We start from the raw sequence: 23,499 nt of genomic DNA, 5'->3' as shown, positions 1-23,499 counted from the left end.
TGGTGGAAAAATAAAAGCCAAATTTAGAGGATATAGTCGTTACTCCCACATTTGCTTTACTATATGAATATCTGTGATGTAAAAATTTTTTTTTTGCCTTACTATTAAGTAAATGCTATATTTAAAATTGAAAAGTGCCATGATTAGACATTTGTATAAATGGAAATACATCAGTGAGGGTTTGTGAGGTGACGTGGAGAGTCCATATATCTCCCTCCTTCCTCTCCAGGGATATCCTTTGAACTGAGGAGCAGTATGAGTATAAGGATATGGTGGTTTTTGTATGAAAATCCAGACCTGTCAGTGTGGAGACGAATTAAAGTAAGCAAAGCATCATGTGTGAAAGATATCAGGCACTACAATAGTGAATGGCGATCCTAAGCACCCAATTCATTAGGCAATTAATTGGATGTGGAACATTAAGGTCAAAGGGAAGTCAAAGATGGACAAAGTTTAGCGTCTGGGTCACTAGGGGAATATGAGTACAATCAATTCACATGGGGAAGTTAGGAAGAGAGGCAAGTTCAATGGGAGAGGATGATGAATGCAGTTTGGGGCATATTGAATTTAAGAGGTTATTGAGACATGCTAATGGAGATATACAGGAGGCATTATAATGAACCAGAGCTTAGAGGACAGCCTAATGCTAAATGGACATCTTTGGGAGTTACCTCAATAAAAGTGATAGCCAAACAGGTGAGATCACCCAGATAAAGAGAGTAAAGAAAAAAAGAGGAAGAGGACACTCATACTTAGGGGGCAAGAATAAAAGATGAATATGCAAAGACAGTGAAGGAAATGTCAAGTAGAAGAGAAACTAGGAGGAGACAGCTTGGGTTCATGTTAATTCCTTTAAAAAAAAAATCTTAAAATCAACTTATTAGGACTAACAGGGAAATACTCACCAACACATGAAAACAACCACCACCAGGAAGGCTGTTTCTTTTTAACTGTCCCATGAAACTTCTTTACTTTGTCGCTTGTTTGCTATTCAAAATTTTGTGATTGGTGTGCTAATGACATCTGAGACCCAAAGTATCAGAACCGGATGACATTTAAAGAACTTCAGAGCCCTAAAGCACTTTTTAGCAAGTACCTGATGACAGAATGGTCCCCCAAGAGGATTCACTGTTAACAGGTTGAGTGGAAACACAGAGGACTATATTCCATATATATGCTCAAAGCATGGTGTACACTGACATCAATGGGAGTTCCATTCACGGAACAAGAATATAGCAATCCCCTAAGAGCTACAGAATGCTTAACTATTTTTAAAGTATACCTTAGACACATTTAAATTTTAAATTTCTCTCACCAAATTTTTGTATATAAGCAAAATAAAAATTATGCTTAAATGATGAGAAACTCAGCAAGTTTTACACCATATCAACTGTTCTATCTATGGACAAAGCACTTTCACATGGAACTCATTATAAGAATATAACACAGTGAAAAGAACACTAGCAAAGTTCCATGGTTCAAATCTTTTCTAACGAACAGCTGGACAATGCTGGGCAAATCATTCAATCCTTCCAGATGAATGTGTCAGCCCAAACCCGATTAACTGGGAAATATTTTGAAATGAATAAAAACGAGCAGAATACAGATAATGTTACTGTTTTGTAACATTATGTTACAATATGTGGCCCCCTGGGATTTCTATATAGAGTTTGGTGACCACTCTTTCTATTTGAGTTTGTCATACCTGCTTTAGATAAATACTGAGGTCCCTCCCTGCTCTAATATACAAAATGAGAGATAATATATATATATATACATATATATATATAAATGGACATCAGAGAACACATAGCATGAGCAAATGACTCTAGGATCCCAAAGAAAGGAAAAATCCAAATGACAAATGTAATTTATGAACAGAATACATACTTTGGTTTCTCAACTTCCTTTTTACTGTAAATGATGCATCCTGTAGATGTCTCCTTTTCAGAGTCAGTAGCTGAATAAGATTCACTGTCACTAGACTGCTCATATTTTTTCTTGGTTTTCTTGTGATGTTGGTGTTTTTTCTTTTTCTTTTTTTCTTTCTTCTTTTTTCTACTTGCTTGTTTAAGCCTTTTGTGTACATCACTGCCTTCTGAAAGTTCTGGTTTTAAAGGGCTCCTGTTCAGAAAAATAAAGCTTATAATTCTCAAAAACTATTTAAGAAATATTAAGAAAAACTAAACAATCACACACTGAAAGGGGAGAGAGAAGACAGAACAGGAAATAGTGCTTCCACAAATGAAACAGAGAACTTCAAATAGGGTCTTTTTAAAGAACTTTCCTAAGAGATTCACATATAAGTTTATAAGGTCTTACAATTAGAGAAAAAATAAATGAAATGATAGGTTCAATTTTGAGTAGTCTATACTTAATATTTTTAGGTATACACATTAATATTTGCCTTTAAACAAAAAGCATCTAGAGATTAATTTATCAAATAAAAACCAGAGTATTTTACAAAAGCAACTTTCTAAGCAGCACATATTCAGTCCTACCTCTTCCCACTAATATGATTTTAAAGGTAAAAAAGTGGACCAAAGTTTTGTCCATGATTTCCAAAGGTTAAAGCAGAGTACTATAAACAATTCTCTCAAGTTCAGTAGCATCCTTTCCTTAATTAAAAAAGGCTTGTTAGTACTGTACCCTCAAGATCAGGGCTTAACAAAGTATACTACTCAAGGAAATGTGTTTGTGAGGAATTAATAAACCCATGTGAGCAGGACAACTCCACAGAGTCATTTCCATAATTTTCAGCAATAGGCTTTTAAAACTGGACATAAATTATATGTTGATTCAAAAAAATAAAAAAAACAAAAAAACCCTTTTCTTAGAATTTAATATAACCCAGGAATAGAATATAAAAGGCACAACAATCAAGTTTTATGAAAGCTATCTTAACTATGTGATTTGAGACATTATTAAGGAGGTCAGTAGAGTTGCTTTATAATCAAAAGGACAACATTTATATTGTCTTTAACAATGCAAATAAATTCAATGCAACCAAGCAATAAAACTCTGATCAACTACAGCATTTAATAGTGTCATACTGTCTGTTAAGGAATATCTCCCTCCTTTGTATTATTGAATTGATATTTTTTCTGGGGAATGAACCTTGTAAGAAAGAGTGGATCTTTGGAGATTTGTTTGAAAATAACATTTGTTTTGAAACAATAGACATCAGTGAACATTAAACAAAGCTGTTTAAGAATCATGATACTGACATTTCCTTCCAGGCCTAATTACAGAGATACCATCAGTAATTTCATTGCAATATAGAAGGAGGAGAAAGGAGAAGGAAAGAAAAAAGGAAATGTCACAGTGAGATAAGGGAAAAAATAGTTTGGAAAAGATCAGCATGATGTTTTTTAAAGGTTTTCAGGAAGTTTCATTTAAGGTAAGATACAGAAGTCCCGTCATATACTAGTCACAATGGCAAACAATACAGCATATAAAAGAAAATCTGAGAAAAATGTCAAAGAAGATGCTACCTTGTGAGCAGTTCCTTTTCAGAAGTAAGAGCTGTAATCTCTACAGTATTTTGTTGCAGAGTTGGTATGTTTCCAGTACAAAAGCTTGGGTTGCTCAACCAGTCTAAATCTATTTATGCAGAAAGGAAAAAAAGATCAATAACATTAGCTCAATACATGCTAAAAAGCAAGAAATTCATCTAATCAGCCAATGACCTAATTCATTGCCAATGTCGGCAAACTATTCTAAACAGTCAAGGACAGCAAAGAGAGTTACAAAATGTTTTTTTATTTGGCAGAGGACAGGGTTTTAGCACACTAAATATTTAAGACTATAAAATTTTGTTTTATTCCACTACATTTTAAGTCACCATCAATTCAGCAAATATTTATTATGTGAAGCATATATATGTACATATATATACATATATGTATGGAGAGAGAGAGAGAGAGAGAGAGAGCACACTATTCTAGGTATTAAAATCAGACAAAAACCAAATGATCCCTGTCTTTAAGAAATTTACAGTCTACTGGGAATACAAGCTAAGTTAAGGAGGGAAAAAGCATTAACAATTGTGGAGTTTAGGGAAGGGTTCATATAGGAAATGACACCTAAATCCAGTCTGAAGAAAAAAGATTGAAAAACAGAAATGAGAATAAATGCCTTGGAACAAGGTATGTGCTTAATACATGGTTTTTTCATTCATTCATTCATTCATTCATTCATTCAGTGAAGGTCCAGGAGAATGATCTGTGGGATCTGGATACTAAGTGAGAATAGCTGGGAGTGCACCTTGACTGGAACTCAAAATACATAAAGAGAATGATATAAAAAGAAGAGCTTAAAAGCCTGTCTAGGGAGTTTATATGTCACCCTAAAGGTAGTAGGAAGCCCTGGCAGATTTCTGAGCAGATGGATGACAGGGTGAGATTCTCTAATCTCCTCTGGGAAGAGTGGTATGATATTCAATGTTGTCACTGATGAACATTCTCAAAACCTGGTCATAGTCTTCAGAACTGGGTGCTTCTCTGCCCCAGCAGATCATCTTTCAAATCCCCTTCCCCACCCTCTCATCACCTCATCACTTATTTCCATCTCCCTCAACCATCCCACTCTAAAGTCCCATCCGAATGCTACTCTCCCCTTCCACTGTGCCCTCTGGAATGTCCATTCCACAGGCAGTATACTACTTCACCCTAAATATTTTCCTCTCCCATTCCTTTCAACTACTAGCTATTATTAAAATCTGGCTCTCTACAAATGACAAAGCCTCTCTGAGCATCCTTTCCAGTGCTGTTTACAGCTTTACTCACTACCTGCAGCTCACTGGTAAAGGGGTGTGTGTATGTGTATATGTGTGTTGGGAGGGGAGGAGACAGGTGGTGGGGAGGGTTCCGGAATACTCCTTGCTTCCCACAGCTACTTCCAGGTTCAGTTCCCCCACACACACCTCCATTGCTCAGTGACCCTTCTATCCTTTGAGGTTCCTCCTATTCCTAGCTACCACAAAATCAAAATCCTGGTGCCTTTTGTCTACAGACCCCAAGTCCATTCCCCCTTCTTTCTCAAGGAGGCTCATAATTTTCTCAACTCCTGTCCTCCCCCTAGAAGACTTCAGTATACACACTGACTCTGTCTTAAACTCCTTAACCACTTAGTTCCCTCACCTACTCACTTCCCATGAGCTATTCCTTTGGCCATCTCAGACATAAAGATAGTCACACCCTGGATCCTGATAGATCCAAATCTCTCCCTCCAAACTCTCCCTGGCTCCTACATTCCCTCTTCTTGTTGAGGACAATTCTATGCTCCCAATCTCTCAGGTTCAAAATATGGGAGCTCTCCCTGACTCCTCTCTCTCTCATCCCTCATTCCTCCTTCGCATCCAGTCTACTGCCAAGGCCCACTGATTGCACTTCTGCAGTATCTCTTGAATGTGTACCCTTCTCTTCTCTGACACCGCCACCACACTAGTGCAGGCCCTTATCACCTCCCAAAGTGGATCGTGTCAGTCTGCCAGTGAATCAGCCTATTTCTGGTCTCTCGGATCCATTCTCATTTCAGCACTAATGTGATTTTCCTAAAGCACATAATCATGTCACCCCTCTATTCAATAAACTCTAGCAGCTCTCTATCACTTTCAGAATCAACGATAAAATCCTGCTAAGCCCTTCATGAACTAGCCCCCTCCTACATCTGCAGTCTTCTTGCTATCTTACTCCTCAACATATGTTGCTCAATCCAGTGATACAAGCTTTTGGCCATTCCATAAACAAGATACTCCATCTTTCAGCTTCAGGTACTTTTTCTGGCTGTCCCAGCATCATTCTGCCTCCTTAATTCTGCCTACTGACTTTCCTTTAAGTCTCATCTCATATTTTACAGAAAGCCTATCTGACCCCTTAATTGCACTGCCTCCCCTCCTATTAATTTTGTATATATCCTGCTTTGTATATATTTATTTGATTGTTGTCTCCCCTATTAGATCGTGAACTCCTTGAGGGCAGAGACTGTTTTTGGCCTCTATTTGATTCCCCAACATTTAGTGCAGTACCTACCACATAGCTGGTGTTTAACAAATGTTTATTGACTGATTGACTGATTCTAGTGACAAGAACTCACAATTTTATGACAGCACCAGGAAATAGCCTGACATATACCATAAACTTTTGGAGAACATATTTCTTTTTTTTTTTTTTTTTTTTTGATTTTTTTTTTTTTTATTATATATATATATATATTATAATATTATCCCTTGTATTCATTTTTCCAATTTACCCCCCCTCCCTCTATTCCCTCCCCCCGACGACAGGCAATACCATACATTTTACATGTGTTACAATATAGTCTAGGTACAATACATGTGTGCGAATATCATTTTCTTGTTGCACAATAAACATTAGAATCCGAAGGTACATGCAACCTGGGCAGACAGATATTAGTGCTAACAATTTTCATTCCCCTCCCAGTGTTTCTTCTCTGGGTGCAGCTACCTCTGTCCATCATTGATCAACTGGAAGTGAGTTGGATCTTCTTTATGTTGAAGATTTCCACTTCCATCAGAATACATCCTCATACAGTATTGTTGTTGAAGTGTACAGTGATCTTCTGGTTCTGCTCATTTCACTCAGCATCAGTTGATTTAAGTCTTGGAGAACATATTTCAAAGCATCCAGATGAAGGGTAGGCAAGAGCTAATTGCCTACAATCCTATACAGAAATAGGTTCAAGGAGAATGGGAAGCTCTCAAAATTATAATTCTGAAAAAACAAATTATTCCTGTGAGTAAGTAGCAAGAGTGCTATCTAGACTAGATTCTAGAAGACCAGTGGGGGTCCCCAGAGAACTCATTAGCAGCCAATTGAGACTCTTAGAAAGCAAGCAATGAAAAACAAAGAAAGGAAAGGTAACAAATTTATATGTGAGTGGTATATTAGTGTGGAAATCCAGAATGAACCAAAGTTGTCAAATAATGCTAAAGTCAACTAAAATGTGTGTGTGTGTGTTTTTTTTTTAACACTCTTTGGGGAAAGAAGAAAATAAAAGAAAGGACAAGATACCTAACTAAGATAAGTAGTAGAAGAATAACATCTAAGAGTGAGAAGACAAAACTACTTAATTTTTAGTTTGCTTGTTTTGTCTGCCAAGGTGACTAATCTTTTGATTGAGATGGCGCAAAAATGGTTAACTCAAGAGTTGAGATCAAGGTAAATAAGGAGCTGATAAGACAACTAGCTGTCCTGAATAAGTTCAAGTCAACAGAACTAGCCTATATTCTAGGGCAATGAAAGAATTGTCATTTGCAGCTTGGAGAGCTGGCTGTGATCTTAGATCAATGGGGAATAAGGGAAGGTTCATAAAACTGGTAATGATTATCTTTCCCTCCATATTAAAAGGTACAATCTGTAAACCAAACCCATACAAGCTAGACTTCTTAAAGGCAGCTAAAGAACATAGTAGATGGTGTGTTGATTTTGGAATCAGTAAGACATGAATTTAAAACGAGGATGACATGTACTAGCTGTAATCCTTAGGGATTCATGTGACTTCTCACAGCTTCAGTTTTCTCATCTATAGAATATGAGTAATAATAGCACCTATCAAGCAAGACTATTGTGTAAATTGAGTAAAATAACATGCAAAACGCTTTAAACTTTAAACCATTATATAAATGCTAGCTATTAATGTTGTTATTCTATTCTTGGCAAAATCCTAGAATATATTATTAAAGAAACAGTTTGTGAGCATTTAGAAAGGGAAATGGTAATCACTAAGAATTAGAATAGAGCAGCTATCTGGTACAGTAGATAGAGTTCTAGACCTGGGATCAGAAGATCTGAGTTCAAATCCACATTCAGAAACTTATTTTCTTTGTAACTCTGGGCAAGTCACTTAAATATGTTTGCCTCAGTTTCCTCATTTATAAAATGAGCTAGAAAAAGAAATGGCCAATCACTCCAATATCTCTGCCAAAAAAACCCCAAACGGGGTCATAAAGAGTTGGACATTTCTAAAATGACTGAACAATAATAACAGAGTTAGAATAGATTCATTTGTAGAAAGTCTCACGAAACTAACAGTATTTCCTCTGTTAACAAGATAACTACATTGACAGATCCAGGAGAACACAGTCAATTTAGTACATCTGCACTCAAGTAAAACATCTAACAAAGTCTTTGATGTTCCCCTTTGGACAAGATAGAGAAAGTAGGTTATGCATATAATTGGTAGTTTCAGAAATGCTTGAATGATTAGTTCTGAAGAACAGTTATGAATGGTTAAGTGTCAGATTGGAGGAAGTCCCTAGTAGTCAATGTGTCCTAAGGGTCTAGATCTTGACTGTATTCTATTTTTTATGTTAATAGGTTGGATGAAAGGCTAGACAATATGCTTGTCAATTTTGAGATGACATGAAGCTGTCACTGGATGAGAGAATGAAAAAACAGTCTCAACAGACTACAATGATGGACCAAATCCATTAATATAAAACTGAATAAGACTATCATAGGTCCAGGGATACATGCAAAATTCTACATTTGGACTAAAAAAATCAACTTTACAAGTACATGATGAGGGAGATATATCTAGAGAGCAATTCCTATGGAAAAGAACAAGTGATTTAATGAACTACAAGTTCAAAATGAGTCAATAATGTGTCATAGCAATCAAAAAAAAAAAAAAAAAAAATCTAATGCTATTCAAAACTGCATTAAGAGAAGCATAGTGTCCAGAATAAAAGAATAGTTTTATTGTACTTTGCCCGGGTCCATACCTAAAACATTGTAATCAGCCTTCTAGGGATCAAATTTTAAGATCATGGAAAAGCTAAAGTGTATCGGGAGGACAGCAGTGATGCCAGTGAGGACATTAAATACCATGCCATATGCAGAAAAATGGTAGCAATGTTTAACCTTAAGAAAGGAATTTAGAAGGGATATGAAAGTTATCAAACTTTTTTTATTGGACCTAAAAGTCAATAAAAAGTTTGCTTTCAATTTGTGCTTAGGTCTGTATAGTTTAACACTGACAATGACTTGGAATATAGGTATAGATGGCATGCTTATTAAAAATGCAAATAGCACAGAGGGAAAACTAACACTAAATTACAGGATCCAAAAAGTTCTTGATAAGTTAAATTGCTAGGCTGAATCCAAGTTGATGGATTAGCAATAAATGCAAAGTTTTATACTTCGGTTACAAAAAATCAACTTAATAAGGATAAGATAGAGGAGAGATTAACCAGTAGTTCAGATGAAAAAATACAAGACAAGTCAATAGTCTCAAATGATAAAGAAAATATCTCATGGAATCCAAGACTAAATGGAGGCATAGTGCCCAAAGCCAAAGATATGACAGTCTTGTTATACTCTGCTTTGGTCAGAATGCATGAGGAGTATTAAGTTCAATCATCACTCTATGTTTGAAAGGATAATGATAAGCTGGACCATATCAGAAGGCAATAAGAATGGTAAAGAATCCCAAGATTATGACATATGAGGACTAGCTGAAGGAGACTATAGCCAGATGACAATTAGAAATATATGTAACCGGAATGGCCTATTTCAGGATGTAGTGATGAAGACAGGAGTCCTTCAAGCAAGGACTAGATAACTACTTGTTAATATGTTTAATTAAATTCAAAAAGCATTTATCAAAATAAGCCTTATATACCAGGTTCTGAGCTATGATCTGAGATACAAAGACAAAAATAGGACAGTCTCTGACCTCTAGTAGCATACATTATTATCATAGAATTCATATTCATATAGAGGCTGGACAAGATGATTTCTGAAGTTATATCAAATTCCTAGATTCTACAATGCAATGATTAACACAGAATACAATGGAAGTATTATTCCCTTGGTTTTGAACACTATAATTTCATGCTATCCTTGCAGAGATGATTGTTTTTAATCAAAGTGATTTTACAATGAGCTCTAATAAATTTCACCTTAATGAATTTGATTCACCATTTAAACATGTTAAGAAGAGCCCTATTTGGATTTCTGTCATTTAACATAATAGTTATCACTTTCATTTTGTGTCCACAAATTTGGTAGAAGTCTCCGATGTTTTCACTGAAGTCACTGACAAAAATAATGAAAAGGTTGGAGATGACAACAGGGCCCTGGGGCCACACTAGACACCCCATTCAGGAGCAAAACTCTTTGAGACAGGATTTAAGCTGGACTTTGAAAGAAGAACAGGTTTTTCTGTAATGAGGGGGGAGGAGGGAGGAAGGGAAGGAAAGGAAGAGACAGAGAGAGACAGAGAGAGACAGAGAGAGACAGAGAGAGAGAGAGAGAGAGAGAGAGAGAGAGAGAGAGAGAGAGAGAGAGAGAGAGAGAGAGAGAGAGAGAGAGAGAGAGAGAGGAAGAGGAGAGAGAGAGAGAGAGAGAGAGAAGAGGGGGGAGGGAGAAAGGGTGAGAGAGGAGACAGAGAGACAGAGAGAAACAGAGATACAGAAACAGAGAGAAGAGGCAGAGAGAGAGGAGCGGGAGGATAGAGACAGAGACAGAAAAAGATACACAGAGAGCAGAGACAGATAGACAGAAACACAGATGGGGAGAGAGGGACAGACATAGTACAGGGCAAAGTAAAGATGTGCAAATTCCCATGGCATGTGGGAAAAAATTAGTAAATCAATTTGGTTGGAGGGTACAAACAAGAGCTATATTATTACAGAGGAGGGAGAAACTATTGGTTGGGGAAGTTGAAGATGACAATGTGAAAAAGGTAGTGAGCTAAACCTTCAAGAATAGATAAAATTTTCATAAATGGAAATGAGCATTTCTGGCCAATGAGGAGGCTAGGAAAGAGGGAAGAAATGACATAGTCAACAGTTTAGAAATATGGAGTCCAGTCAAACACTAAACTTGAAATTCTAAATATAAAAAGGAGAGAATAATAAAACTGAAAGTAAAAAAAACTATTGAATTAATAAATAAAACTAAGAGTTGGTTTTAGATAAACTCTTAGTAAATTTGATTGAGAAAAGGAAAGAGGAAAATCAAATTGTTAGTCTTAAAAATGAAAAAAGGAGAACTCGCCACTAATGAAGAGGAAATTAGAGCAATAATTAGTAATTACTTTGCCCAACTTTATACCAATAACTTAAATGAAATGGAAGAATACCTTCAAAAATATAGCTTGCCCAGATTAACAGAGGAAGAAGTAAACTGGTTAAACAGTCCCATTTTAGAAAAAGAAATAAAACAACCTATTAATCAACTCCCTAAAATCCCCAGCACCAGATGGATTTACATGTGAATTTTACCAAACATTTAAAGAACAATGCTATATAAACGATTTGAAAAAATATGGATTGAAGGAGTCCTACCAAATTCCTTTTATGACACAGACATGGTACTGATATCTAAACCAGGTAGGTTGAAAACAGAGAAAGAAAGACCAATTTCCCTAATGAATTTTGATGCAAAAATCTTAATAAAATATTAGCAAAAAGATTACAGAAAATCATCCCAGGATAATACACCATGATCAAGTAGGATTCATACTAGGAATTCAGGGCTGGTTCAATATTAGGAAAACTATTGGCATAATTGACTATATTAATAACGAAATTAACAAAAACCATATGATATCTTAATAGATGCAGAAAAAGCATTTGATAAAATTCAATATCCATTCCTAATAAAAACACTTGAGAGTATAGGAATAAATGAACTTTTCCTTAAAATAATCAGGAGCATCTATTTAAAACCATCAGTAAGCATCATATGTAATGGGGATAAACTGGAACCATTGCCAATAAGATCAGGAGTGAAATAAGATTGCCCACTATCACCATTACTATTCAATATTGTAGTAGAAACACTAGCTTTGGCAATAAGAGTTAAGAAAGAGATAAAGGAATTAGAGTAAGTAATGAGGAAACCAAATTATCACTCTTTGCAGATGATATGATGGTATACTTAGAGAACGCCAGAGAATCTACTAAAAAAAACTATTAAAAATAATCCACAACTTTAGTAAAGTTTCAGGATACAAAATAAATTGGAAAAATATTAAGTGCTTTTGGATAAGCCAAGTGAATATAATAAAGATGACAATACTCCCTAAACTAATCTATCTATTTAGTGCTATACCAATCAGACTCCCAAGAAACTATTTTAATGACCTAGAAAAAATAACAACAAAACTCATATGGAAGAACAAAAGGGCCAGAATTTCAAGGGAATTAATGGAAAAAAAAAAATCAAATTAAGGGGGCCTAGCTGTACCTGAACAGGATATATATACAGAATAAATAGGAAGGGAGGCAGTGCAATAAAGGGTTCAGATAGGCTTTCTGTAAAATATGAGATGAGACTTAAAGGAAAGTCAGTAGGCAGAATTGAGGAGGCAGAATAATGCTGTTTAGAAAGTCAGGAATTATATGAGCAAAATTACAAAACACTTGCCACAAAAATAAAGTTAGATTTAAATAATTGGAAAAATATCAAGTGCTCTTGGATAGGCTGAGCGAATATAATAAAGATGACAATACTCCCTAAACTAATCTATTTATTTAGTGCTATACCAATCAGACTCCCAAGAAACTATTTTAATAACCTAGAAAAAATAACAACAAAATTCATATGGAAGAACAAAAGATCGAGAATTAAGAGAATTAATGAAAAAAAAAAAAAATCAAATGAAGGTGGCCTAGCTGTACCTGATCTAAAACTATACTATAAAGCAACAGTCACCAAACCCATTTGGTATTAGCTAAGAAATAGACTAGTTGATCAGTGGAATAGGTTAGATTCACAAGACAATATAGTCAATAACAATAGCAATCTAGTGTTTGACAAACCCAAAGATCCCAAATTTTGAGATAAGAATTCACTACTTGACAAAAACTGCTGGGAAAACTGGAAATTAGTATGGCAGAAACTAGGCATGGACCCACACTTAAAAACCGTACAGCAAGATGAGATCAAAACGGGTTCATGATTTAGGCATAAAGAACAAGATTATAAATAAATTAGAGGAACATAGGATAGTTTACCTCTCAGACTTGTGGAGGAGGAAGGAATTTATGACCAAAGAAGAATTAGTGATCATTATTGATCACATAATAGAAAATTTTGATTATATCAAATTAAAAAGCTTTTGTACAAACAAAACTAATACAAACAAGATTAGAAGGGAAGCAATAAACTGGGAAAACATTTTTACAGTTAAAGGTTCTGATAAAGGCCTCATTTCCAAAATATATAGAGAATTGACTCTAAGTTATAAGAAATCAAGCCATTCTCCAATTGATAAATGGTCAAAGGATGTGAACAATTTTCAGATGATTAAATTAAAACTATTTCTACTCATATGAAAGGCTGTTCCAAATCACTATTGATCAGAGAAATGCAAATTAAGACAACTCTGAGATACCACTACACAGCTGTCAGATTGGCTAAGATGACAGGAAAAGATAGTGACAAATGTTGGAGGGGATGGCAGGAAAACTGGGACACTGATACATTGCTGGTGGAGTTGTGAACAGATCCAGCCATTTTGGAGAGCAATTTGAAATTATGCTCAAAAAGTTATCAAACTGTATACCTTTTGATCCAGCAGTATTACTACTGGACTTATATGCCAAAGAGATAAAGAAGGAAAAGGGACCTGTATGTGCCAAAATGTTTGTGGCAGCCCTTTTTGTAGTGGCTAGAAACTGGAAATTGAATGGATCCCCAGCAATTGGAGAATGGTTAGATAAATTGTGGTATATGAATGTTATGGGATATTATTGTTCTGTAAGAAATGACCAGCAGGATGAATACAGAGAGGCTTGGAAAGACTTACATGAAATTCCACTGTTATTTTCTTCTCTCTCTCTTTTTTTTATAATTCAAAAGTTTTTCTTTAATTTAACCTGTACCCTGTAAACTACTTTTGTTAATATGGGCACATGGGCACAACACAATTGTTTAAGAGTTTTCAAATTAGTACTCCCTTTAACAGAATCAAATAATACTGTACATGGGCCTTTGGCACAAAGAAGAGACCCAAATGAACAAAGTTCACACTGCTATGTTGTATATTGGTCCAACATTCACTATTTGTTCACATTAGAAAAAAAGTTATTACGCCCCTTCCTTACTCTCCCCCACCCACTTAAGGGCTTTGTAATTTAATGGGTACATTTAAAATCAGTGAGGCACAAGTGCTATATAGCAATTCTTGCAGTTTTTCTGAGTCATTCCCAGGCCCAAGGCTTCTCTCCCCCCCCTTTTTTTTTAAACTGAAGTAAAGTCTGGGAAGATAAATTTGAAAATATAGCTCCAGTTGCTCAGTACCTATTTATGAAAATATAGGTTACAGCCATTTCCTCAACAACTTCTAAGTCATTCACTAAAGCAAATAAGGAGAAAGGATAAAGAAACAAATAAACCTACACATAGACAGGAAAGTCTACTTTTATGTAAATGTTCCTAATAATGGAGATAAAAGGATAAAATTAAGAGAAAGACAGAAGCTAAAACAAGATAAAGTCTAATTCTTTTCCCAGAGTTTTTCAGAATAAGTTTTAAGGATGCAATTAAGGCTTTGCCATATGAGACCATGTGTGAAACAGTTTGTAAAGAAGTTAGATTAGGGTAATTGGAACTAGAACTCTTAGAACTCTTAACCTTGCTCTGTGCCCTTCAATAAAATGAAATAGCCTCCTGGTGCTTCAGAGTCACTTTAAAAGTGGATGAATTTTTCATTGTTACACTCCCTTATCTTTCTAGACTATTGTTAGAATGGATACTTAAGGCAGTTTGAAACATTTTTTTTTACTTTATTTTTCTTGATTTTATGTATCTGGATTTTATTTTGCATGACTAATATGGAAATATTTGATATGACTTCACATGTATAATTAATACTATTTGCCTTTTCAAGGAGTGCAGAGGGGGCAGGAGGAAAGGAGAGAATTTGGAATTCAAAATTCTTTTAACATGAATGCTTAAAAACTTATGGGAAATATTTAACAAAAACTGGTTGGAACTCAAATTTCTTTTAACATGAATGCTTAAAAAATTATGGGAAATATTTAACAAAAAAAAATTTTTTAAGGAAAAAAAAGTGAAGAGTTCAGATCCTTAAATATCTAAACTAAAAAGAACTATATCCATTACAACATAGTTTACTTTTATAACCTAGTGGTAAGGTAAAATGACTTAGTTCAAATCATATTAGACACAAAGTCTAAAATGACTTCCAGGTACCACAGTTGTACTCTCAAAAGTGCCTTAAGATCTTCAAATTCAAAGCATTATACAAGTTATATATACAACTTACACTCATTCAATAATCATTTATTGTTTACTATGTATCATACAAAGACAAAAAAAAAAGTTCCTACTCTCAAAAAACTTACATTCTACTGAAAGGATGGCATATAACATTGTACACAATTAAATATAAAATATATATAAAGAATATATAAAGTAATATTTGGAGAGGTGGGGCATTAGCAAATTGGAAGAGGGGTCGAGGTAAGAGTTCAGTAGGAGAGTAATCAAGAACCCATTGCAATAGGGCAGCTGGGGACTGGTGGTGATTATGAATGGAAGGATGAAGAAAAAAATTATGGAATTAGACTCAAAAAGATCTGATAATTGATTAGACATGAAGCTTTAAGGACTGGGAAGACATGAAAATGATTCATATTTAGAACCTGGGTTATTGAAAAGATGATGGTTCCCTCAACAAAGAAAGGGAAAATTAGAAAGAAGGTTTAGGAGAAAAAAATAATGAGATCTGTTTTGGACATAGTGAGTTTGAGAATCCTGAAGTACATTCAATTAGATGCATCAATTAAGTGATACAAGACTGAAGGTCAGTATGAGAAATCAGAGCCAACTGCATACAGATAATTGCAAAACCAAATGGGAGTCCAAACTGGATTTGTTTTTTATTTCTACTTTACTGCTAATTTAATTTTTCAGGATCACTACAATTCTAATATGGAAGAGATTACTTGAAATTAAGAGTTGTCTCACTGAAATAAAATGACAGAATTAATTTTTTATATTTATGTCCTCACATCATTTTCAAATGTATAATTGAAATAAAATATCCATTTAGATAGGTGTGCAAATAATAAGCAGAATGTTACATATTATCATAAGGTCCACTGGGATACCTGATGCCTAATTGAGGACTCAAAAGGCGGAAATTTGATTGGCTGGCAAATGAAAGGACAGCTTGAAACCTGCTAAACAATTAATACTCTTTCTTATTATTTTACCACACACTTTCAGTGAAAGAAAAGGGGCAGAAATATCAGGAGAGAAACCACTTCTGGCCTTTTGTCTAATAAAGAACAAGCAGGTATCTAGAAAAACTAAAGACTAAGACATGCCTCTGACTTTGCATTTCTAATGTAATTTTACAGGAAATAATACAGTGACTCATTACCTGAATACTTTAACTCTGAAATACTTTTGTCAAGTCTTTATTATGTAACTACATTCTCCCACAATGGTAAATGTGCTTTAATTCAATTACAATGTGGTCAGATGGAAAAATTATCATGAACAGTTTAAAATTTAAAAGCAAATCTAGAACTAAACTTTGCTAAAAACATCTAAGAACTTTTGTACTCACACCATTAAAGAATATTAATTTATATTGTTTTACTTATTTGTTAAGTGGCAGGTAAGACATATTTGAAGACAAACAACTTTCAGAACTAATTGCATAAACAAATATTAAGGGATAAAGATGGCATTTAATTTACTAAAAAAAATAAGGAAAACTCTCCTAGATGCCCAACTCTTAACAGAGGATTCCAGGGCAAATAACTATGCTTACAAATAACCAAAATAAGTGCAGGGATGGCCAAATTTGAAGAAAAGTCAATAATGATAACTAATGATATTATATAGCATCTCATGATTTATAAAAAGTTTTTCTTACAACCCTTAGAAGGCATGTTGTATAAATTCATAGTATTTCATTTGACAGAAGTAAAACCAAAGGTTCAGAAAAGTCAAGGGGCTTGCCTATGGTCATACAGATGTGTGGAGTAAGATATGGTGAAGAACTTACAGATTAAGCACATATTGATCAGAGACTGCTAGCTAACAGTAAACCAGACCTATAGGCCCCAGTCATGTGAAGGCCTAGGCTGCATTCTTTTGCCCAATCCTATGGAGGGTGGGATTTTGGAGGGTCTTTGTCTGAAATGTATAAAAGTTGTGAACATCTTCAAGAGAGTGGCTCTCTCCTCCTATGAATTTGTCTCACAAACCAGGATGGGGTCTGCTTCTTGAGATTCTAATAATTCTGCTTTTCTATGAGTGATCTCTGAGTAGTCATTTTTGGATAGGATTTTCTATCCCTCACACAGATGATAGAGATGAAACTGAAACTGATCTCTCAAATCAAAGCCCACATTACAATGTTTGTGAATTTAAAAATACAAAAATGGAAAGTCAACATTGTGAAGAGAATGACTTGAGCAAATTTTGTTCAGCATTCCAAAGCTTATGTCTGAAAAAGGCCAACAAAAATGCAACCAACCACCTTAAAATCTGAGTAACTCACGTTTATATAGCATTTTATAGTAATAAAAATATTTTACATAGTTTGTCTCATATGTTTTGCAAAAAAAAAAAAAAAAAAAAAAAAAAAAAAAAATCCGTGAGGCAGAATCGATATTCAATATTCCATTTCTATCCCCATTTTAAAAGTAGGTTCACCGAAGTTCAGAAAAATTAACAGACTGGCCCAGGACCCCAGAGGTAGTAAGTAAATAGAGCTGAGTCTTAAGCATTTGGACTTCCAAGCAAGGGAAGACCAAGCACAAAAATAAAGCCTTTTGTTTTCCGATTTCCAATTTTCGTGGTGAGTTATTACTTAGAATTCTGCTTCTGATACAACTGCTCTTAAAGAGACAATGTAATAAAAGGAAATGAAAATCAGAAGCCCTGGGTTCCAAACTCATCTTGAGCAAAACACTTGAAACAGGTTTAGCTTTCTAATCTACAAAATAAGTATAACACTATACTATACTGTGATATACTTCACAAATTTCTTTTATGGATCAAGTAGAAGAATGCAAAGGTGAATTGCAGTTAGGACAGGGGGTTGTTCAGTGATCCAACAATGGAGAGATTTTGGAACTATGCCCAAAGGACTATCAAACTATGCATGCTCCTTGATCCAGCCAAACTACTAGGTTTGTATCTCAAGGACATCAAAAAAAAAAAAAAAAAAGGGGGGGGGGAGAGGAGGTAGTGAAGAGGGAAGAGGACTTAATTGTACAAAAATATTTATAACAGCTCCTTATATGGTGACAAAGAATTGGAATTGAGGGGATGCCCATCAATTAGGGAATAACTGAACAAGCTGTGGTATATCAATGTATATACCCTGGACCTGGACTCAGGATGTAGGAGACCTTGAGTTCAAATCTAGTTGTATATACTTACTATTGTGTGATCCTGGACAAGTAACAACCCTGGTTGCTTTCAAAAAAATGTTAAAATTTGTCTTTACATGTAATTGGGAAAAATGAAATACTATTAAAAAAAAAAAAAACACCCTATGCTCAGCAAACAGGGAAAAAAGAAAGTTGTTCAGAACATAGTACAAAGAAACAGAACACAAACTATCAAGTCAAAGGGAAATAACAATATAGAAGGCAATACACTAAACAGGGAACAATGAAAACTAGTTTTGGCTCTGCTCTGTGATCTGAGATAAGATTTTATCTTTAGTTTCCTTATCTGTAAGATAGCAACACAGATTTTTAGTTCTCTTACAGTTTAATTCAAAAAAAGTATTTATCAATCACTATCCACAGGTTGGGGTGATGCAAAAATTAAATATTTGTACTATCTACCAGAAATTTGTTCCGTTACAACTAGAAAAAGTGAAGCACTTTGTAGAGAATAAATCTCCAAATACAAATGATTTATCATCACTATTATTATTTTTATTGCTAAAAGGGGAAGCATGGTTTGGTGAAGCTGGCCTCAAAGTTGGGAAGCCCTGGGTTTAAGTACCATCCCTGACATACTGATTTGCATGATCCTGGCCACAACATAACCCCCAAGCTGCCAGTCAGTTTTCTAAGGTTTTAAATTAAATAGTTTAGGATCACTGTAGGAGTTTCCTCACAATCATAATGGAAACATAAACATACTCCCAACATTTAATACTTTCTTCTAAATTTGGTTTTTCATATCCCAACTTACTTAACACTTTGACTTCATCCTACTTTCTCTCTCCTATCCCATCTTTCACTCAACTTTATCCAAACCTTCATTTGCCAAATCTTTTATTCACAAAGGCAAAAACAATACTTAATTCAATTGAACAAATAGGTACAGGGGCACAGAAGTTTAAAAATAAAAAAAGGAGAATCCTTGGAGGAGTCCACATACACAGGAAAAATATAAGAAAATACATAAAGAGTTGCAAAAGAGCTATCCTAACATTGCCCTAGAAAAGTCTAAGCAGAATTCAGTTCCAGTTGATCAATGATGGACAGAAACAACTACACCCAGAGAAGGAACACTGGGAAGTGAATGTAAATTGTTAGCACTACTGTCTATCTACCCAGGTTACTTATACCTTCAGAATCCAATATTTAACGTGCAACAAGAAAATTGGATTTACACACATATATTGTACCTAGGTTATACTGTAACACATGTAAATGTATGGGATTGTCTGTCATCTAGGGGAGGGAATAGAGGGAGGGAGGGGAAAATTTGGAAAAATGAATACAAGGGATAATGTTGTTTAAAAAAAATTATTCATGCATATGTACTGTCAAAAAAATTACAATTATAAAATTAATTTAAAAAAAAAAAAGAAAAGAAAAGAAAAGAAAAGCCTAAGCAGGAGAAAACACTTTTATCTGTGTAAAGTAAAAGTGATGGGAGGGTGGAGAGTCCCACACAGTCTGCAAGATCAAAATTATTTAAAAAGTAACATTAAGTGCTTATTTATTAAAGTTGTCCTCCTTTCAAGTATCCATCTGAGAGAATTCCATTTATTTCAATTAAAACAATTTATATGCAATAGATTAAATGGAGATGGAGATGAGAATAGTGCAGTCTTAGGCTAGATATTAAAGGTCTGCAAAAATACGTAAAACAACGCCGCGCTTCTATTTAGTTTGTTTCTAGAAAATGCGACTTTTCTTTTGGGCTGCCCAGTTAGGTTCTTACTGAGTTCTAAGGAGATAAAGAGGCATTAGGTTCTTACTAAGTGCTAAGTCGGTACAACAGAACATTACACTGCCCTACAGAATTTTCATGTTAAAATACTATATTAATAAGTAATGAAATTATTGCTGAAATTTTAAATGAGTTAAATATGTTTTTTAAAATGTATCAGTATTCGTTTCTAATACTTTAATTCACATAACGAAAGCTCCTTGGGTTCTCGATAATTTTTAAGAATATAAGGGAGTCTCGAGACTAAGAAGTTGGAGGACCACTGATTTAGGGGATTTTATTTTGTCTTTAACAAGTCAGTCAGCAAGCACCCCTTAAGCACCCCATCAGTGCCGGTTACTGTGATTGGTGCAGGGGACATAAAGGCCGTCGGCTCCGGCCTTCCTGGGGATCGTCTACTTTTGATTTTAACACTAAAAGTTAAAAAGGCCCTTTCTTTCGCGTTTGCCCCAACTTTCATCTGCACCTCACCGTGACCCACAGTATTGAGTAAATAGTAAGCAAAATCAACGAAGTTCCCCTCCTCCCTAGGCTGGGGCACCCAGAGTCCGCACACCGACCCCCGCCCCCAACTCTTCCATCACCTACTCCCTCTCCTGTCCTTCTAGGGACACAGCGTCTCTGCCCTCCCATCAAGCCCACGCACTATCACGGAAGAAACCCCCGCGTCTTTCCCAGAAGCCTTTGCTCCGCCGCGGGGAATGTCGGGAGAGTCAGCTAGTCGAGGTACCCCGAGGCCTGGCGCCCCGGGCGGGACGAATGGTGATACCCTCCACCCCACCCAAGCCCTTGGTCTGCTCGCGCCCTTACCTTTTCTCGAGCTACCCCCAGCGGAGGACTCAGGGGCTGCACTAACACCAGCAAAGGCCGGGAACAGGGCCATGGTTCCGGGCCAGGGCCACCGCCGCTCCGTCACACGCACATAAGGAAAAACACTAGATATGGAGCACTGAGCATGCGTCCGCTAGGGCGCGAGGCATTGTGGGAGTTGTGGTCTTTTAGCGCTGTGTGTAAGTGAGAATTCAAGAGGGCGGGGACTTCCAGGCCCCACAAGCTAACCTCATTTTACAGTATCCGACCACCAGAGTGTAATTTATCTAGGGTCACCAAAATTACGTCAGTAAGCACTTTAAGTGCTTGTTATCCGTCAGGCCTCCCTCCCGATGTTCGAGGCCGATATTTTGCGACCCCATTTTGAGATTTTCTCGACAAAGGCCCTGGAGTGGTCTGGCATTTGCTTCTCCAGCTCATTTCTTTTTTCCACAGATGAAGAAATTGAAGCAAACCGGGGGCAGTGGCTCGCCCAGGATCACCTGACTACAGGCCCGGCACTTTCCCCGGTCTCCTGGCCGCCCCTTCCTGCTAATTGGAGATAACAAAAAAGCCAAAAACCATTCCTGCTCCTCCCACGGAAGTTACAATGTAACCGATGAGACAACTTTCTAACAACTTTGTAGAAACCAGGCACGGCGGGCTCGTCAAAGTGATGGAAGGGAAGGCGCTGGTGTGGGATCTGGGGCCTGAGGGAGCCCGAAGCGGCCAGAGTGTGGGGACCAGGGCGGGTGAGGTCAAAGGATTTACTCAGCTTTCTGAAAAAGGAGAAAGGTTTATTTTGGATCCCTAAGAGAGCTCGTCTCTCAGGGATCCAAAATAAGCTTTTCTCTGTCTCTCAGTGGACAAAAACTCTCAGGTGAGATCAGAGTTCTGCGCGGTAGGTGAGAGTGCTCAGTTATGTGATCAGAGTTAGGTCTTGGGGGCTTCTGAGACAGAGAAGTTTTGGGCTTGAATAGGCTTCAGTAAAGTTGTAGAAAGTTTGGTGATAGTTCAAATCTGTAGAAGGCTTAAGTGTGGGACTTAACATTAATTCGGTTCTATTGAAGCTAAGTAGGAGGACTTAGCTTTAGTTCCGCTCTATAGAAGACTTGGTAGTGTCAGCTGAACTCTAGAGAAGTTAATTAGTGGTGCTTAACGGAGGTGGGGATTGGCTTCCAGGGCGAGATAGGGTTAAGGGCAAGGTAACTGACTTCTGATTTTCCCAAGTCAGTTTCCCCCCAAGACAAGCACCCCCAAGTGCTCATCTTCTGTAGCTTCCTCAAGCTGGCAACGGTCGGAGAGAAGTCCCGAGTTCATTTGGGGGTCCACGTCAGGGAGGGCGGGATCTGAAGATGGCAGCCGCGGAGTCTAGAGGGGGCCGCTCTCCTTGAGTCCCAGAGTCTCGGGCCAGGAGCAGCTGGAAGTTGGAAGGTGGAACCCTAGAAGAAATGACTCCCACCAGCAGTCTGAAAATGCAAGGACCAGATATGAGTAACTAGACAATATATGGAGTTAGGATGGGGGTTAAGAACCAGGAGCCCCACCCAGAGGAGTCGTCGGGAGGAGTAAGGATTTTCTCTTGAATGTCCTTGAGCCAGCCAGAAAGCAGGGAACAGTTGGGCCAGAGTAGTTCCCCTGGGGGTTGGCTAGTACAAAGGGGGTGGCATCTACCGAGGAGCTGGTGGCCTGTGGGAACGGAGCCTTTGCAAAGAATGCATTAGGCGGCATGTGGGACCCAGCCTGGGGGTGCTGATGGCACACCCAGCAGTCCTGGGCACCCCCAGTTCCCCAGAGTTCCCCAATCTGACTAGGAGGTTGTCACCCCATTTCCCAGCTGGAGAAAAAGTATCAAGAGTAGAGTCCTCATAACGAGGAAGAAAGATTAGTGCTAGAGACTTCTTTCTCCAGCATCTTTCCCGGGCGTCTTTCAAAAGAGAAACTTCAGGTCCTCTATGGGCTTGCAGGAATAGACTGGGGTATCTGAAACAGAAGCAGCATTTTTAATCCTAGAAATGAGTCCAGCTGGAGACCCTTCCAGTTTAACTGCATTTGGAGCAGTTAAGATGACCTTGTATGGGCCTTTCCACTTTACTCCTAAGGGGTCAGCCCCTTGGGGCTTTCAGCTCTTTAGATACACCATATCCCCGGGATTGACAGGGGAGTTAACCTGAGCGGGAGCATCTGTGCGTTTGGGGAGATGCTCGTTTGCATATTCAGAAAGGGCATTCTGAACTGCACCAAGTTGTGAAGCAAATCGAATGACCAGATGCTGTTCTGGGTCAACAAAAATATCAGTTGTTAGAAAAGGCCTTCCATACAAGAGCTCAAATGGGCTGAGCTTGATAGATTTTCTGGGGGCAATTCTGATTCTAAGAAGCCCAACTGGGAGACTCTTAATCCAATCTTCTCGAGTCTCAAGACTAATTTAGTGAGGACTCACTTAAGGGTGTGGTTCATTTTCTCCACTTTGCCCGAGGCTTGGGGTCTCCTGGCAGAGTGAAGGTGATAAGTAATTTTAAGAGCT

At 36.9% G+C, this 23,499-nt stretch overlaps 1 protein-coding gene across 3 annotated transcripts in view; it reads right to left on the bottom strand.

The window, feature by feature from the left end:
- Positions 1-21,121, bottom strand: part of NRDE2 (NRDE-2, necessary for RNA interference, domain containing) — a 71,925-nt gene extending 50,804 nt beyond the window's left edge. For all 3 annotated transcript variants that reach the window (XM_074289733.1, XM_074289734.1, XM_074289735.1), the window contains exons 1-3: positions 20,973-21,121; positions 3,495-3,603; positions 1,891-2,124 (exon numbers count right to left, since the gene is read on the bottom strand). In XM_074289733.1, the coding sequence (XP_074145834.1) occupies positions 1,891-2,124; positions 3,495-3,603; positions 20,973-21,045 (416 nt within the window). In that variant the 5' untranslated portion in view covers positions 21,046-21,121. The remainder of the gene's footprint in view (positions 1-1,890; positions 2,125-3,494; positions 3,604-20,972) is intronic.
- Positions 21,122-23,499: the final 2,378 nt, after the last annotated feature.

Source organism: Sminthopsis crassicaudata, chromosome 2 (genome assembly GCF_048593235.1).
Source record: "Sminthopsis crassicaudata isolate SCR6 chromosome 2, ASM4859323v1, whole genome shotgun sequence".
Taxonomy (NCBI): Eukaryota; Metazoa; Chordata; class Mammalia; order Dasyuromorphia; family Dasyuridae; genus Sminthopsis; species Sminthopsis crassicaudata.
Note: the sequence above shows the minus strand (reverse complement) of the source record. Positions and strands in the feature narration are given on the sequence as shown.